The sequence below is a fragment of the Zalophus californianus genome, chromosome 4, assembly GCF_009762305.2.
Source record: "Zalophus californianus isolate mZalCal1 chromosome 4, mZalCal1.pri.v2, whole genome shotgun sequence".
Lineage (NCBI taxonomy): Eukaryota > Metazoa > Chordata > Mammalia > Carnivora > Otariidae > Zalophus > Zalophus californianus.
In genome coordinates this window covers 13,238,433-13,256,407 of record NC_045598.1, presented here as the reverse complement: position 1 = coordinate 13,256,407, position 17,975 = coordinate 13,238,433, and the positions used below count along the sequence as shown (strand labels likewise).

At 53.5% G+C, this 17,975-nt stretch overlaps 1 protein-coding gene across 2 annotated transcripts in view; it reads right to left on the bottom strand.

The window, feature by feature from the left end:
* Window positions 1-390: 390 nt before the first annotated feature.
* The window catches only part of IGSF21 (immunoglobin superfamily member 21), a 228,949-nt gene continuing 211,364 nt past the window's right edge, over window positions 391-17,975 (bottom strand). For both annotated transcript variants that reach the window (XM_027619248.2, XM_027619239.2), the window contains 6 exons: window positions 14,426-14,541; window positions 10,789-11,263; window positions 2,425-2,510; window positions 1,868-2,060; window positions 1,431-1,469; window positions 391-621 (listed from right to left, as the gene is read on the bottom strand). In XM_027619248.2, coding sequence (XP_027475049.2) covers window positions 548-621; window positions 1,431-1,469; window positions 1,868-2,060; window positions 2,425-2,510; window positions 10,789-11,263; window positions 14,426-14,541 — 983 coding nt within the window. In that variant the 3' untranslated portion in view covers window positions 391-547. The remainder of the gene's footprint in view (window positions 622-1,430; window positions 1,470-1,867; window positions 2,061-2,424; window positions 2,511-10,788; window positions 11,264-14,425; window positions 14,542-17,975) is intronic.

Sequence of the window (17,975 nt, the reverse complement as noted above, 5' to 3'; positions counted from 1 at the left end):
TCACTCACTCAATAGCTGTTTGGCACCTGCCACATGCCAGCTAGAGCAGCAGAACAGCTTCATCCTGAACATGAACATAGTCATAAATGTGTGTTGTTACATGCCACTGAAGTTTGGGTTGGCTTGTTTTGCAGCACTATTGTGGTAACTGCTGACTATTACACTTGGCCCTGCGGAGCCTCAGATTTCCTGAGAATGTCTGGCCACTTCCCATATCTGGTCACTAGGATTGGGGTGAGGCAATGAGGCAGCTCCGCTCCTCTTCCTGGGAGGAGCACGTCTTCTGTCTCTGCCATCACCGCCTCCCCAGTGCCCATCCTGACACTGGGCACCAGAGGGTACCAGCTGCTGCTATAGAATAAATGAAGAATTCAGAGCCACAGACAAAGGTGGGGAAAATTATTCTGTTTTAATTAAACTGACTGAAGAAGCCAGGACACAGACAGAAAGAGACTAAGAACAGACTGGAAATAGTTTAGAAAAGAAATGAAAACCGATTGCAGAGATGTCAGTGCTGGGCGGAGCGGTGGGAGCAGGGGCCGAGCCTTCACGTCAGCTCCAGGACCACTGTCAGGGCGAGCACCAAAGTGAGCCGGACGCCAGGAGGGCCAGAAGCAGAACCTGTGCCGGGCGGCAGGGTCAGAGTCAGGGTCAGGGTCAGGGCCGCTGACCCTGATGGGCGCAGCAGGGTGTGGATCCCCGAGTGGCGGAGCTTCAAAGGGCCCCCCCACAAAGTCTGGATTCAGCAACAGGATGCGCTGGGTTCAAATCCCAGCTCTGCCCCCTGTCCCACCGAAGTCGGTGGGACCCTTTCCCTATCCCAGGGCTGCTGGGTTGAGCCTGGTGGCCATGGGATCATCCAGTGGGGACCAGGTGTGGGGGCCTCTATTGTGAAATGTGTGATTGGCTCACTGTGAGGAGGGGAGGGCTGGTGGGCTGGGGAGCAGTGTCTGGGTGCCATGGGGGTGGTGCTCAGGTTGGGTGGCAGCCCAGGGAGGACAGTATCGATGTCTCCAGCCAAGGCGCCTGACTGTTCTCCCCGATGTTCTATGGAGTGGTCAAGAGCCCGGGGTGGGGGGCACAACTCTAAGGTCAATGCTGGACACATCCTCTTGGGGCCAGGGTGCTAAGTTCTCTGAGCCAAGAGAGCTAGAGTCATTGTGGATAGTGGTTGTGGGGCAGGGGAGGGGGCACACTAGGTCCCTGGAAATCCCCACTGGCTGGTTTGGGGTGCTGAGTCCCCCCTTTATTGCATCAGCACCCACTCCTGACCACCTTGGACCCAGACTGCTGAACTAGAGGACAATCGCCTGCCTGAGGCTCGAGGGAAAGGCAGGGGTATACGAAGGGGCCGCTGGGGCGACCGGGGCATCCTGGAGCCTTGCAAATCACTTGCTTTTAAGCAAGCAGCTCTGAGAGTGAGGACTTACCATTGGAGTCCTCTGTTCCTCTTGCAATATTTGGGTTTTCTGTTGGGAAGAACAGAAAGAGAACCAGATGGGGGCGGCATTCAGAACTTGGGAAAGGAGCTCCCCTGTACCCAGCACCTGCCATGTGGTATCATGCACGTGCTCTAGGTACAGCTGAAGGCCTCTGTGGGGGGCGGGTAGCATCAGCCCCATTTTACAGATGCAGAAACTGAGGGAGGTTAAGTGCTTGCCCATCGTTGCCCAGCTAGGAAGTGCTGGGTCTGGGATTTGACCCCAGAGCTCTCTGGTTTTCAGCACTGAACTCCAGTATTTCGTGTAAGTCATCCTCTCAGGGCAAATTTAGGGGACCCGGGCCCTTGATGCTCCCTCCTCCCTGGGACAGCTCCGGCCAGGGTCACCCCTGGTCGTCCTTCTGGGCCCCAGTTGGGGCGGCATACCAAATACGATGAGCCGGGTGTGTGTGTCAGTGGAGCCCAGGGGGTTCTGGGCCGTGCAGCGGTACATGGAGCCGTTGAGCTCGGCGGGAACCCGCTCCAACACCAGCTCCTTCCCATCAAACTCGGTGCTGCCGTCCAGGAGGCGGCTTCCAACCCGTGTCCATGTGAACATGGGCTCTGGGAAGACTTCATTCTGTGTGGGTCAGGGCAGGGGGGAGTCGGGTCACAAGAGGAACAGGAAGGGGCCAGAGGCCTCTGGAAACACAAGGCCATCTGATGGGTTGGGAATGGCTGCCCAGAACCCAGGAAGAGAAGGACTCTAGGACTTGACAGGACATCAAGGTCCACGAGCTATGTCTGCTGTGAGTTCTGGACGGGTCAGCAAACATACGTGCAAGTCTTGCCATTCCTCGTCAAAGCCAATTCTGCCCCACAGACCAGGACACCGAGGCCCGCTGGCTGAGCTGGAGGTCAAGCACGTGCTACCCAGGAGGCCGTGCCCACCGGTGCCCCTCCCACCTCCCATCACCCTTCCAGATGCTCAGGGAGAGGCCGACCTGAAATCCATGCACCAGAATCCTCACTGTGTCCCCAACCCGGGCTCTGCTGGGTGTCATCATGATTTTGGGTCCTTTGGGGGCAACTGTAAGGAGGGGAAAGCCAGGTCAGAGAGGTGTACGTAGGTACGGGGAAGGTGAGACTAAGCGAGGAAAGGAGGCACAGGGAAAATGGAAGAGAAAGTTCCAGTCCAGCAGTGAGCATCCTTGGGATCAGCTGCCACTGAGCCAGGAGCTCTGAGGATGCCCGTTCTTTCATTCACACCTGTGTTCATTCATACCCAGTCCCGGAGCCCCTGCGATCAGTCAGAGCCTGTCTGAGAGCTGGGCATTCAATGGTACCCAGAACATGATGTCTGCCCTTGCGGGGTTCACTCTCAGTGGGGATGAAAGACAAACACAAGCCAGCGTGACCATGGTCAAGGCAGAGAAACCCAGTGGGCGGTGAAGTCAGGGATGCCCCAAAGAAGTCTACCCCAGAAACGACTCAGCTGCAAATGGGGGAAACCTGTTCCCACAGCCCTGCCTGCTTGAGGCACCCCAAACTCCCACCTGCACTAAACCCTGGGGAGGCGGGGCTCTGCCATTACCATCCCCTGCCTGGCTGGGTTAATTAGGCCCAGAGAGGGGCAGTGACTTGCCAAAGGTCACACAGTGAGGAGGAGCCAGGATAGAACTCAGCTCTCCTCCCCTCTGCTCCTTGCGCTCTCTAGGTAATCTGCGCAGTAGGGTTTTTTGGGAATCCCTAGATTGGAGGCAGCGGGGGCGGATGGGGGGAGGTAGACAGGTGTGGAGGGACCACCTCCTTCCATGGGTCTTTGTCCTCCTTGCCCCTTTTCCTCACATTCTTGTATCACTTCTTTCAAGGCCCTTTATAGCTTGAGCTTGGGGGTCACGACACCTGGGGCCTTGCTATCCTGTGCACAAGAGGGCAGCAGGGCTGGGAGAGCCGCCGGGACCTCTGAGCCTGTCCACTCAGGTTCAGATTGGGAAACCGAGGCACATGGGTAACAAAGGGGCTTATCCAAGGTCACACACAGAGCTAATTTCCCATGTTTCCTGCGGCTCTTTCCCCCAGATCCATGCATTCAGTCATTCAACAGGTAAGCCCGGAGCCACTCCCATGCCTGACTTGGGGCGGGACTGGGGGGCGCCTGCCGCCCCGGGGCTTACACTCCAGCAGGGCAGACGTTCGTGCGTGAACAAGGGCATAGACAGGAACCATGAGAACGTCGCGTTCTGCAGTCACACCGAGCGTGAGTGGTGGCCAGAGTCTCTGACATTTCAGCTGAGACATGAAACTCATGAGGAGGGTTCCAGGGGGAGGGAACAGCCGGGACCCGGGCTGAGGCCGAGGGTCAGGGGCCTTGGGGAAGGGGCTTCCCAGGCCGGAGGAAGGCCGCAGGGTTTTGAGCAGAGAGCCACACTCCGTGCCTTCTCTGTGAACATCTTCCAGGGGAGGCAGCAGGAGAAAAGCTTTGTCCTAGGCCCTGCAGCTGGCCTGGGATCGCCCCCACCCGGCCTTGCCTCCTCCCTAGCCTCCCCTTCCAACTCGGCTCTCCCAGCAGAAATCAGAGAGCCAGCAGATGTGGGTGGTCTCCCAGGCCCTGCCAAGTTCATTCTCTGAGAATGAAATTAAAGGACTATTAATTAAACCTCGAGCCAGGCGTCTGAAGTGCCACGTGGGGCTGCAGGCAGCATGGGTGGAAGACGGGGAGCGCGGGGAAGTCTTCGGCTGCCGCCTCCGCCAGCCAGGGGAGAGGGGTGGAGAAAGGAGCCCTAACCCAGGACACCCAGGGCAGATTCTGGTCTAGTGCACGTGCCCTTGGGCCTGTCACTTCACCTGCTCTCCGCCTGTGCACAATGGCAACAATGAGAGCAGCTCCTGCCCACCCAGCTATGCTGGTTGTTAGGAAGGCGGTGAGTTGGTGGGCTAACATTTACTGAGAGCCTACTGTGTGCCAGGCCTTGTGTATCACCTCATGTAACTTCCCAACCTTCTGGATTGTCCCTGTAAGGAAGCCAAGGCCTGGCAAGGTGTGGGATGGGGGGTCAAGAAGCTTCCTCCCCTTCCTTATTAACCCTCAAGGCTGTGAAGCGGGTTTGCAGGTGGGAGCCCTGCATAGGGGAGGGTGGCCCTGGGTTGTTTTGTGTGCTCTTTGTGTCCCGTTGGGATGGCACTGTCCTGCTGCAGCCAGCAGAGGGTGCCCAAGGGCACCCCGCCGGAGAAGTGTGAACCCCTTTCCTGTCCAGGTCAGATTGCTCACTGCCCTGTGTGCCAGAGACCCCACCTGATCCTTCAGGCCGAGGCCTGGGCCTAGTGACTGAGGGGAGAGGGAGCCTAACATGCACGAGGCCCCATTTTAGGCCTATCACCCATCCTGGTGCTTATGAGGCTGGGTACCGCAAAACCCATTTTGCGGGCCATAAACCTGGCCCTCGGGAGGGTCGTGGCTTGCCAGAGGTCTGGCCTTGCCACAGGCAAAGAGGTGGCAAGAGCAGGGCTTGGTGGCACACAGGTCTTCAGAGGGAGGCCCGGAGGCTGAGGGTGGTGGGGAGAAAGGGGAGGGCGGAAGGCTGTCTTCCACTCGGGCAGCCAGACTCCCTCCCTGGCTTTCTGAGCTGCCTGTTCCCAAGGACTCCTATGTGGAGCTGACCCGAAGGACAGTGGGGGGCAGGAGGGGGGTCTGCTCCGCCCTCACTCTGAGCTCCATCCTGGCAGCTGTTGACCTACCAGCGCCTTTGCAGCAGATGGGCCTCCGCAACCCCCTCACTGCCTATCAAATGTTGCTTCTATAAGCCAGGCACACTGCTGTCACCCTCCCCACTCCCACCCCCACCCTGAGAGCCCTCAGAAGCTCCTGGCAGCTGAATCCTGCCCCCTTCCTTGCCTGCTCCTAAAACACAGCACTGAGAGTGACCAAAAGGAATGTTCTCAGCCCCTGGACTTTTCCTGCTCTCCGTCGCTGGATACACAGAAAGAGTGGGGGTCCAGAGACCCAGGGTTGGGGCCTGGCCTTCTGCTCTCTGACAACCTGACTTGGATGTGTCAGTTCAGATTGTTGGGCCTCAGTCTCCTTACTGAGTAGTGGGGAGAATAGGCTACTGCACTATTTGAGGAGTTGCTCTGAAAATAATAATGGGGGACAGATAGGAGGCCATAATATGAAATGCAAAGTGGTGTGCATCTGCCCAGGGGAGTGCAAAAGATCCTGATTACATAAGCTGCCCTTGTTACCTCTTCTGAGCATTCTGCTGCAAGAACAGCCTTGTGAAATCTCATGGAAAAGTCCCTCTAGGCTTTTCCAGGAATTCTGGGTGTTCACTAAAACATCCATCCATCCATTCACCTACCCACCCACTCATCCATCCATCCACTTACCCATCTATCCATCCATTCACCCACCCACTGACTCATCCATCCATCCATCCATCCATCCATCCATCCATCCATCCACTCACCCATCCATCCATTCACCCACCCACCCACTCATCCATCCATACACTTACCCATCCATCCACCCATTCACCCACCTACTGATCCATCCAATCCATCCATCCATTCATCAATCCACCCAATCATTCATCCATCCACCCACCCACTCATCCATCCATCCATTCCTCCATCCACTCACCATCCATCCATCCATCCATCCATCCATCCATCCATCCATCCACCCATCCATCCATCCACCCATCCACTCATCCATCCATTCATCCATCCATCCACTCACCCATCCATCCATCCACCCACCCACTCATCCATCCATCCATCCACCCACCCATCCACCCACCCACTCATCTATCTATCCATCCATTCACCCACCCACTGACTCATCCATCCATCCACCCATATAGCTACCCATCCATCCATCATCCATCTATTCACCCATCCACTTATCCATCCATCCATCAATCTACCCACTCATCCATACACCCATCCATCCATTCATTATCCATCTAACCATCCACCCACCCACCTACCCACCCACCCATCCATCCATTCATCATCCATCTATCCATCCACCCACCCTCTCATCCATTCATCATTTCATCATATCACTCATTCACTCACCCACGTAACCATTTTCCTTCCATCCATCCATCCATCCATCCATCCATCCATCCATCCATCACAAACCTACCCATAGACCTACCATTCCACTCACCCACCCACCCATTCATTTGCTCTATACATGTAGTTCTTTATTGTACACCTAATCTGTGTCAATTACTATGCAGGGCAATGTAGGGGATACAATGATGAATAATAACAATAGCTTATATATACTGAGTACTTACTCTGTCTGTCACTATGCTAAGCACTTTGTACATATTTGCCTTATTTAATCTTCACAACAACCCAGAAAAGTATGAATTAATTATTAAACAGGTGCTTACTAAGTAACATGTTAAGGATTGTTCTGAGCCTTGCACCATGTGAACAAGGCAGGTAGAGAAACTGCCCACACGGACTTTAAATTCCAGTGGGGGATCCAGGGAATAAAGAAACACATAATACACCCGTAGGGGGAGATAAATGTAATACCAGAAAATAAAGCAAGGCAAGGAGTTGATGGGGTCAGGAGGAAGAGGCTGTTTGAGATAGGGTGTTCAAGGAAAGACCTGAGCAGAGGGCTTGAGACTATCTGGGGCAAGATTATTCTAGGCAGGAAAGAAAGCCAGTGCAAAGTCACAGAGGTGGGCCTGAGCTGGGCGTACTCACAGAAGAGTGAGGAGGACCCCGTGGCTGGAAGAGATGGAGCAGAGGGGGTGATGGGTGAACACTGCTGAGATTTGGTTTTAAATATAATGGCAGTCTTACAGGGAAATGCACTCTTTTTAAGAACACAATGTGACGAATCTTAAAGTGAACACCTATGTAACCACCATCCCAAACTGAAGGTTCCTTTATGCCTCCTTCCATCCTCCATAGGCAAATACTGTTCTGACTTCTATCACCAGAGATTTTATGTTCTAGAAGTTTATTACATAAATGGAATCATGCTGTACGTACTCTGCTGTCTGGCTGTTTCGCTCGGGATAATGTGTTTGAGCTCTGTCCCCATTGTTACATATAACAGGAGTTCAATTGTATTGATGAGAAGTAGTTCCTGGTACAAATATATCATAAATTTGTTCACCCATCTTCCTAATTATGGACATTTGGTTTACTTCTAGTTTTTATGGTTGCTGTTGTGATGAATAAAGCAGCTACGAACATTCACGTCCAAATCTTCGTGGACATACGTTTCCATTTCTCTTGGGTAAACACTTGGGAGTGAAATTACTGGGTCATAAAGTAGGGGTATTTTTATCTTGGTAAGCAACGGCTAGAGTCCACCGTAGTGGTACTGTTTTATATTCCCAGCAGCAACGCGTGAAGGTTCTGACTGTTCTGCGTCCTTGTCGGCATTTGGTATCACCAGTTTTTCCAATGCTAGCCATTCTAGTCCCTATGAAATGGCATATCTCTCTGAGGCCTTAGTCTTCATTTTCCTGGTGAGTAATGATATTATGCACCTTTAAAATGCTTATTGGTCCTCTCTATGTATTCTTTTTTTTTTTAAATTGAGCTGTCTTGTCATTACTGATCTGTAGTAGTTCTTTATATATTCTGAATACAAGTCCTTTGTCATATATCTGTCTTGAGAGTATTTTCTCTCAGTCTGCAAGTTTGCCTTTTCATGTTCCTAAAGGTGCCTTTTTATGAGCAGAGGCTCTGAATTTTGATTCAGGCTAATTTACCCAGTTTCAGTTTTTCATTTGGTGCCTTTTGTGACCTTTTAAAGAAATCCTTGCCTACCTCAACGTCACAAAGCTATATTCCCATGTTTTACTTTAAAAGCGTTATGCTGTTGGGTTTCACATTTAGGCCTGTGATCTCAAATTAACTCTTATGTGTATGCGAGGTAGGGGACTGGGGTCATTTTGTCCTTAAGTGTCTCCGGTTGTTCAGAGCTGTCTGTTAAAAAGACTTCTCTTTCCCCATTCAACAGCCTAGGGGCCTTCATCAAAAATCAATGGACTCTCTCTATGTGGGTCTATTTTTGGACTCTATTCTGTTCTATCAATCTATTTGTCTGCCATTGGAGGGTCTGGGGTGGGTGTGTATCTGTGTCATGATCTGATTTATACTTTCAGTAGATCAATCAGGACAAAGAACAGAAAAGGACAAGAGTAGGCACAGAAAGATCAGTCTGGGGGCTACCGTAAGAAGCCAGATTGGGACTGACAGCGTTCGGTTGGGTGGTCGGAGAGGACCCCGTGAGAAGCGGCAGGTGTGGGACAGGTTCTGAGGTGGGGCTGCCAGGGCTTAACGCTGGCTTGGAGGTGGGGTATGAGAAAAGAGCTGGAGAAGTGGGTGACTCCAAGGGTTCTGGCTCCATCAATAGGAAGAATGTAGTTGCCACCCTCCATCCATCCATGGGACCTCCTTCCATCCTCCATAGGCAAACACTGTTTGGCTCTTAGAGGGGTGAGCTTGCACCAGGCATAATGTCCTTGTGGGGAGTGGCACATCCCAGCAGAGGGAACAGCACAGATCACAGAGCGGCGTGCTCTGATCTTTGCCGGCCTGATAGAGTCCAGAAATAGACCCGCATAGAGAGAGTCCACATGGTTGGATTCTGTGCCCCGAGGTTGTCTCCCTGCCCCTCCCACAAGCCCCCGGCCATGGCCAGAGTGCAGGGGGGCCCTCCACTCCCTCGGGACCCTCTGGTTCACAGCTCTCTCCACGGGTTACACCTACCAGCTCTGAGGGGCCTCACCACAGGCCCAGCAGGTGGGCAGTAGAGTACAGTGGTGAAGAATGTGAGCCTGGGGTCAGACCTGGCTGGGTGACCTAAGGGGAGGTACTCCAAGGCTGGCTCCCCTCACTTATGACATGGGAACGAGGACAGCGTCTCTCACTGTCCCAGAGGCTCACTGCACAGGCTCAAGGAAAACTTGTGAGGAAATCATCTTGCATAGAGCCTGGCTCCTGGCATTCATGAGGTCCCAATTATTCGCTCCATTCAACAGGTCAGAAAACTGATGCTCAGGGCCCTGAGGCCTGAGGTCACACCAACAGACAGCAGCCAAGGGTGGGTGGGAAGCCAGCCCTAGGGGCTCTACTCATCCACCCAATTTGGCCCCTGAACCTTGGTGGGCCTGCTGTGTCCCCCACTTCCCTGAGGTGCACACACATGCCCGTGCATGCCCATTGCCTGTCAGTGGGTTTTGCCCTTGCTCTGATGATGGAAGGTGGGGTGCCCGCCAACATGGCTCCCGTCAAGGGAACAGTCTGGGATCAAGGACAGGGCAGGAGAGTGCTTTAATCTGGCTTAGGGTGCAGTGGGGAAGGGGGTGGGGCAAGCCCGCGCCAGCACCCCCTCGTCACTGTCACCGAGGTGTGAGACGTGAACTGCAAGCTTACCCCTCTAGTTGCTCTGAAGTCCTTGTCTGGTCTTTCTCGCTCTCAGTGGGGGTGGGGCAGGACACCATCCAGGGAAGCCAACCCTTAGGCAAGAGGGGCAGGGGATGGCTTTCCTGGGGGAAAAGCAGCCCAGTGAAGGCTGAGGCTTCTCTGCCTCCCAGCCAGGAGCAGATTGTATCTTGAGGATGGGGAGGTTCAAATTCGAGAAAGAACAGGGGGAAACACAGAGGGTCCAGAGAGAGCGGTGCGGGAGGCCTCTGGGTTGACAAGGTCCCAGCACATAGCACTGGGCCCGGCTGTGGGGGCTGCTTGTGAAGTCTTTATGGAATGACAAGTGAACAGTGCTCGGGGGGCAGGGGCCCATGCCAGTGGGTTCGTGAGGAGGCACAGTGAGAGGTTAGGAGCAAGACCCCAGGGCCACGCGGTCCGCCTCTGAACCCCCGTCTGCTTACCTTGAGCAGTTACTGGTTCAGCAAACTTCTCTGACTCTCCTTATTCTTGACCCTGACTGACCGATTCCCCCCACCTCTTGTGTTCCTGACCCTGTCCAGCAAATTCCCCGTAACCCCCCATGTTCCCCGATCCAGCTCAGCAAACCTGCTAAAGAACCTCAGCTCTGGGGGCGCCTGGGTGGCTCAGTCGGTGAAGCGTCTGCCTTCGGCTCAGGTCATGATCCCGGGCTCCTGGGATCGAGTCCCGCATCGGGCTCCCTGCTCGGCGGGGAGCCTGCTTCTCCCTCTCCCTCTGTGATCTCTCTCACTCATGCTCTCTCAAATAAATAAATAAAAAATCTTAAGAACCCCAGCTCCGATCTCAGTGCCTGATGCCCATTTGCTCCATTTCCTCCCCATGTCCGTGTTGGCCAGCAAGCCAAGGACCCCGCGCCCAGGCTCCCCACCACCCAGCTCCGCAGGGGGGCCTGCAGCACGGCACCCACCAAGTCTTACCCAGCGTGACCTCTGCCTGCATGGGCATCGACAGGGCTGGGTGCTTGACCTCACAGCTGAAGAGGGCGTCATTGTCGATCTGCGGGTTGAGCGCCCAGGTGAGCAGGGCACGCACCTCCACGGTGCCGTCACTGCCCGGGGCGTGGCTGTGGCGCAGGAAGTAGATGGGCTCATTGCTGTGGACCCAGCGTGGGAACTCGCGGCTCACCACCGTCTCTGGGATGTTCTCGGTGGTGGGCTGGAAGAGGACGCTGGGGTCTGGGGTCAGGCTGCGGGCGGGGTGCTCTGTGTAGGGTCGCCCACCCCGGTTCTCAGGGTCCAGCAGGGACAGCGACCTCTGCATCTTGGTGTCATCTAGGTCACGGTGCAGGAGGCTGCGGAAGGGCCTGCTGTCCTGGAGGGGGTCAGAGCTTGCAGCCGGAGGCTCGGACAGGGGCACTGCCTCGATGGGTTCCCCATCGCGTTTGAAATAAACCTGAAATTGCAAGGAGGGTGTGGGAGAGATTTTGTGGGAATGACCTGGACCTCCGCATGGCATCTCAGAGGAACCGGCCACAGAATGCCACGTCTTCCAGGGCCTCCTCCTCCTTCCGGGGGGACTCCCTGCCTTCCTTTCCCTCCAGCACCCCCAGCATGAAGGCAGCTCAGGTCCACGGGGACACCTAGCCACTGGCAGCAGAGGCTGAGCCCAAGCCCATCTCCGTCTTTACCAGCAGGTGATCCTCTCTGAGCCTGTTTCCTTGCTTGTAAAGGGGAATTAAGAGCACCTACTCCTGGGTCAGGGCTGGTAGATGCTTAAGTGACACAGTGTCCTGAAACAGGGGCCCACAGCAGCCCACCTGGGGACAGCCCGTGGAAAAGGGAGGAGGTGAGCGGGCGCTGGAGAGTAAGTGAGCCTTCGGAAGAAGAAAGAAGAGGAAAAGATCTCCGCGTGGGCGCGTTTTGGAGGTTTGTGGACCGGAAGGAAGGAAGGAAACAGGTGCGTGTGTGGGAGGGAGCGAGGTGCGGGGATGAGGCGAAACACAGGTCGGCTCGTTTTCTCTGCTAATGGGGAATTCAAGTTCTGAGAGGCGGTATTTAATTTAATTTGCTGTCTTTTATTTTGGTACATGCACCCAGAGGCCTGTGGGGATTGGGTGTATTTTTAATAAATCAGATAAATAAATCAATGGAAGACAGGGAGAGAGGAGGGAAGGAAGCAGCTTTCTGAGGATGCTGGTGCAGGTGGGAGGAGGGGGGAGGGTGCTGAGGAGGAGGGAGGGGAGCTGGGGGAGGGGGGAGGGAGAAGTAGGGGGGACTGTGGCTAAGGGGAGAGGGAGCGGGGGCTGTGGGCAAGGCGGAGGGAGAGGTGGGGGTGGGAGAGAGGAAGGGGGACGAAATGACGGACAGGGAGAATCTGTCAGAGTTTAGAGCTCCAACGAAGACTCTCATACGCACATAACAACCTGCTTTGGATTTTTCCTTCTTTCTTTCTTTCTTTTTTTGAAAAGTGCTTCAAAAGCAAGTCTGTAATTTATACCAAAGAATTCTTTTAGGTTCTGACATCCCAGGAAAATATAAGATGCCTGGAATGTGGGGAATGAAGGGTCTTGTGTGTGTGTGTGTGTGTGTGGAGAGAGAGATGTCATTTACATTTATATCTATATTCAACCACAGAAATATATGAAATTGTGTATTTTATTGCCATATCTTAAATGGCAGGAGCAGGGAGGGGCAGGGGATGGGGGGTCTTCCCATAGCCCAGGGCTGTAAGGAGTCTTTCTTTGTGCCCTCTGGAAAAGAAATTGTTCTTTGGAGAAAAAGACCAGCTTGTCTGAGGATAGGGAGGCCAGACCTCTTTAGGGTTCCAAAGGGGAAAGCTCAGGGGCCATATCCTGCTCTCACCAACCGCTGGGTTTGAAATTGCCTTTTTATCTGTCTCCTTGGAACTACAAGGTGGAGGGAGGTGGGCCGCACCCCTGCCTATTGCACCACATGTGCCTCCCTCTATCTCTGCCCCACCTGTGCCTGGGTGCACCTGCCTATTTCTGTGTATTGGGTCTCTCTGCACCTGTTTACTGCCCTCCGTGTATTGGGTCTCTCTGCACCTGTTTACTGCCCTCCGTGTATTGGGTCTCTCTGCACCTGTTTACTGCCCTCCGTGTTTTGGGTCTCTCTGCACCTGTTTACTGCCCTCCGTGTTTTGGGTCTCTCTGCACCTGTTTACTGCCCTCCGTGTATTGGGTCTCTCTGCACCTGTTTACTGCCCTCCGTGTTTTGGGTCTCTCTGCACCTGTTTACTGCCCTGCCCTGAGATGCTGGGTCTGTCTGGGCCTATGTTCTGGGGTGAAGTTGGCCTGGGTTACCACATTGCATCCTGCCTGTGAGACAGTTCAGGGTCTAGAATGCCTCATCTCCCCACCTTGAACTCTAACCCTACCCATCCTCCACTCCAGCCCCAGTCCCTCACTAATCCTAGTGATGTATGAAACTCACAGGTGCAAAAGTTTTATCAACTCTCTTGGAGGAGGCCTGAGAGCATGTAGCCCCTGGGTTCCCAATAAGGATTCAGGGAACCCTAAGGGTTCCACACAGGTTCTTCAGGGGTCAATAAGGGCAACTTGCCCTTCCTTCACTTTTAAATGTTTTATACATGAGGCTTCATGTGTTTCAATGAGACCAAACAGGTCCCGTTGCTTCTAAAAAAGCTCAAAATTTGGGGGCACCTGGGTGGCTCAGTCCATTGAGCATCAGACTCTTGGTTTTGGCTCAGGTCAAGATTTCAGAGTCTTGAGATCAAGATCTGTGTAGGGCTCTGAGCTCAGCAGGGAGTCTGCTTGGGATTCTCTCTCCCCCCCCCTTTGCTCTGCCTGACCGCCCCCCAACTCGTGCGCTCTCTCTCGCTCTCTCTCTCTCTCAAATAAATAAATTTCTTTAAAGCTGAAAATTTTAGTATTGTCCACTCCCTAAACCTCCTTGCAGAACCTGAGGAGCAGAGGAGAATCTTTCCGCTCAAGGTCATTCAGTGCATGTGGCAGGGCAGGGGCTAGAACCCAGTTCTCCAGCTTGGTGTCCCCACCCCTCGAAGTCACCATGACAATAACTCGTTCGCTGGGCTGACAGACCTCAAAGCAGTTAGGTTGAGTCTAATACGGAGTTGGCCCATTCTCTCTCTTCTCTTCCTTCTGTCCTTCCCCCTGCTTCCCTCCACAGTGGACTTGGAGCTGGAGGCCATGGACTTGAGGCCCATGTCTGTCAAGAACACTGTGGGTGACTCTGGACATGTCCTTTCCCCTCTCTGGGTCTCATTTGTCTCCATCCTGCTCAATAACTGGGGCAGGAGTGTGCTCGATGCTAAGCTCCCCTAAAGACCCACTGTGCAGTTCTGGGACTCCAGGGTCCAGAAGAAATGGGGCTGTCTGTGCTGGGATCTTGGGAGCAAGGCAGACACATGGACACGGACACCTGGGGGGGGGGCTCAGGTGAGTGGACGGGGTCAGACCAGGGCGGATGGCACAGAGTTAACTTATGGAGACCACACCCTCTCTCCTTTATTCTGCAAAGTGGGCACCGTGGTACCACCTCCAGCTGGACAAGCTGCCGAGAAGGGTGGCCCAGCAGGGGCTGAGGAGGAGCTGGGCACTCCAGGGGTACTCACCATGGGCGCTGGTTTCCCGCCAGACACGATGCAGACCAGCGTGAAGTTCTGGGCTTGGTAGCGGCTGAAGGGGGCTGGCATGTCCGCGGCCAGCACTTCGATGGAGGTGGGGGGAGCTACCCAAGAGGGAAGCACAGCAAGACAGAGGTTTAATGGAAGATTTGGGAAGAGTTCACTGACGACCTAAGCCTGAGGAAGTGACGCTGTGCTGTGACCTGAGGAAGCAAGAGCAGCTGGAGGACAAGTGCGGCAGGGGGAGGGAACCACACATGCAAAGGTCTGCTGCATGTCGGCCCAGGGCAGGGGATGGTGGGAGGCAGGCTGGGGCAACGGGCGGCTGGGGGGGTGCGCAAGGAGCGGGGGATGGGACAATGTGGCGCCCAGGGGGGCCGGGAGATATTCAGGGTGTGGAACAGAGCAGCTGATGGTCGGTTAGCGCTTGCGGTGGTATGCTGGGGCCAGGTCCTACCAGCTCATGAGACCCAAATGCACCCTTTTCAGGACTGTTGTCAAGCAGCTGATGGGCGGCTGGTAGCCTGAAATCGGCCACAGCAGGCGTCTTTACACCACGGAAATTGGCCGCCACTACAAATCAGGGCTTTCTGTGTGTTTCCTTCTTCTGCCCCAGCTCCCAGAGCAGGGGTTTCCCAGCACACCCCTGGTTATGAGTTTTCTCCTTTGTCCTGAGAGCAGTGGGGGTCCATTGAAGGTTTTTAGGCAAGAGCAGCAACACAATCTGAGTTGCATTTTGGAGACTGAAAACACAGAGGGTGACTCAGGAAAGACAGGCTGGGGACGGCAGGGAGCAGAATGAAGATGGTAGAGAGAGTAGATGACTTTGAGAGACATTTAGGGCCAAGGGCTGCTTCTTTCCTTTCTTTCTGGAAGTTGGCTTATTTGGGCTGGTCCTGCCTCCCACCGGCTCACTCTGCTCTGCTCACCTGCCACCCCTGGCTGATGCGACAAAGCCAGAGCTCCTGGGCACTGCGGGGTGTTGGAAAGGACACAGACGGAGCCATCGGGAACTCCTGGGTCCAAATCCCAGCCACGTCACCACACCTATATGTCCTTGGGCAAGTTACCAAAACCGTGAGCCTCAGTGCCCCAATTTGCTAAATGCGAGTCACACTGGGCAGACGTATGTGAAGGATGGGCCAGGTACTAGATGGGAAAGGACTCAGCGCCGGGTAGGCATCTGCTCTTCTCGTGACTCCCACTATAATTTCCCCAGCCGCCTTGTGTTCAGCCAGGACAGGAGCTAGAATCTGAGAACTTCACTTGGGAAAGACTGTCCGTTTTGGCTTATCCAGCCTTGGGTCAAATGCGGCGGGGGAAGCAGAGAGAATGGATTGCCTTGGGTCTTTCCTTCCTGCAGGGGGTTTTCACTCTAGTTAGGTTTAATTAAGTTCAACAAACATTTCCTGACACCTACTCGGGGCCGGGCATGGCGCCAGGCTGTAGGCTCCCAGCCATGAAACACAGTGACGAGAAGCCCACAGGCTGGGGTTGGAGGGAGGGATGGTGACAGCCGCCTGGCAACTCTATTTTGAGGTCCTAGTGAAACGAAGCCAGGTATGAGCCATTCATTCATTCAGGCAACAGGCCCTGCTGTGCTATTGGCAAGGGAAGTGGAACGAACGGGAAACAATGAGAGAACAATAGATGCAGAATTGTAATTAAGTGTAAGATTGTAGGAAACAGATGGTAGTGGGGTAGGAATTCGGAGAGGGGAAACATACACCGGAACATGTTCATTACCCAGAAGTCCCAGAGTCTGCAATCTAACTTTTCTCGAACTCCAGCAAAACACCTGGGGCGCCACCGCAAGAGCCGATGATTGGCCAACACTTAGGAGCCAGGAGCTGTTCTAAGCTCTTAGTGTGGGTGAATTCATTTCATCCTCCCCATCAGCCTAAGAGGTGGGTTTATTTATTCCCATTTTACCGATGGCAAACTTAAAAGGTGCAGGAAATCACCAGGGGTTCACAGAGTCAGGATTTGAACCCGAGCGCCCTGACTCTGACATGAGGCTGTGCCACCTCGGTGTTTGGAAAGAAGAAAGGAGCTCGTATTTACCTTTAGCCTTAAGTATGCACATCTGAGCCACCAGGAACACTCATTTACTGGCACAGCTCAGCCTTCATGGATGCCTTGTAATGCAGATCCCTCGGGAGCTCTCCTGTGGGTGGTTCCACTTACCTCGGCTACCCCAGTGACGAAGGGACCGTGCCAATTCAAGCTGTAGCATAAAACTCTGGTACCACTCGTGGTATATGTGAAGGTATAAGTAAACCCTGCAAGAATCCTACAGGCTCAGAAATGGCAGGGTCACCTTCAATGTCACTCATTCTTTCTCACTTTCCTCGAGACCCTTAGAACCTTCCTTATAGGACAGCTTTGAGGAGCAGATGACAGGATGCTTACAAGATGCCTGGCAGTGCAGTGTGATTTGCATCACCATTATCCGGGAGGTGGTACAGGGCAGGGGTTAAAACTGTGGGCTGTACATCAGACTACCCAGAGTTCAAGGACCAGCTGTACCACTTATGGGCTGTGTGACCTCAGGCGAGTGGTTTGACCTCTCTGAACCTCAAGTTCCTTATCCACAAAATGGAATTACAGGGTACCTGTGATGATTGGATGAAAGGTGTTTTGAAAGTGCACACAATATATGTCAGTTGCACTTATTAGCAGGGTTATTTACTAACATTCTTTCCTGAGGCTCCTTGCTACTGGCCCAGAGAATAAAAGGTCTCTACCTTTGGGGTACCCACAGTTTGGTGAGAAGACCAGAAGATGCCCTGGATTGACACCTTCCAACATAATAGTCAATTCACCCCATGTGGCTGTTGAGCACTTGAAATGTGGCTTTTTTGAGTTCCTCTGTGTAAGGGTAAATACGCACTGAATTTTGAAGACCATTTTAAAAAGAATGTTAAATATATCACTAATATTTTATATTGAAATATAAATTTCAGTATAAATTTTATATATTGAAACTATGTTTGGGCCCCACTGGATGTAATAATGTATTATTAAATTTAATTCACCTTTATATACTTTCTCAGTGTGGTGATTAGGAAACTCACAATTACAAATGTGGCTTGCATGATGTTTCTATTGGATAACACTGGTCTAGACCTTCCATTTTACAGGTAAGTAAACTGAGGCCAGAGAGAGGGAGAGATTTTCCTACAGTCACACTCTAAGTCAGTGGCAGAGCCTAGACTGGCACTCAGGACTTCCAAATCCTGGCCAGGGTTCTTTGCAGAGCACGAACGCCCCCCTTTCCCCGCAATGCGTGCATGCGCGTGCGTGCGCGCGCGCACACACACACACACACACACACACACACACACACACACATCTGTGCATGCACACATCCCCATTCTGGAGATTTGCACCCACGTCACGCAGGCAGCCCACGCAGACCCTGATTGGGAGATGTGTTCCTGTCCCTCGTTATATTTCTGAGCAGGTGTTAGCAATATGTACAGTTAATCAAGCTCATAAGAAAATAACAGATTTCAGTTGTATGGACGATGACATA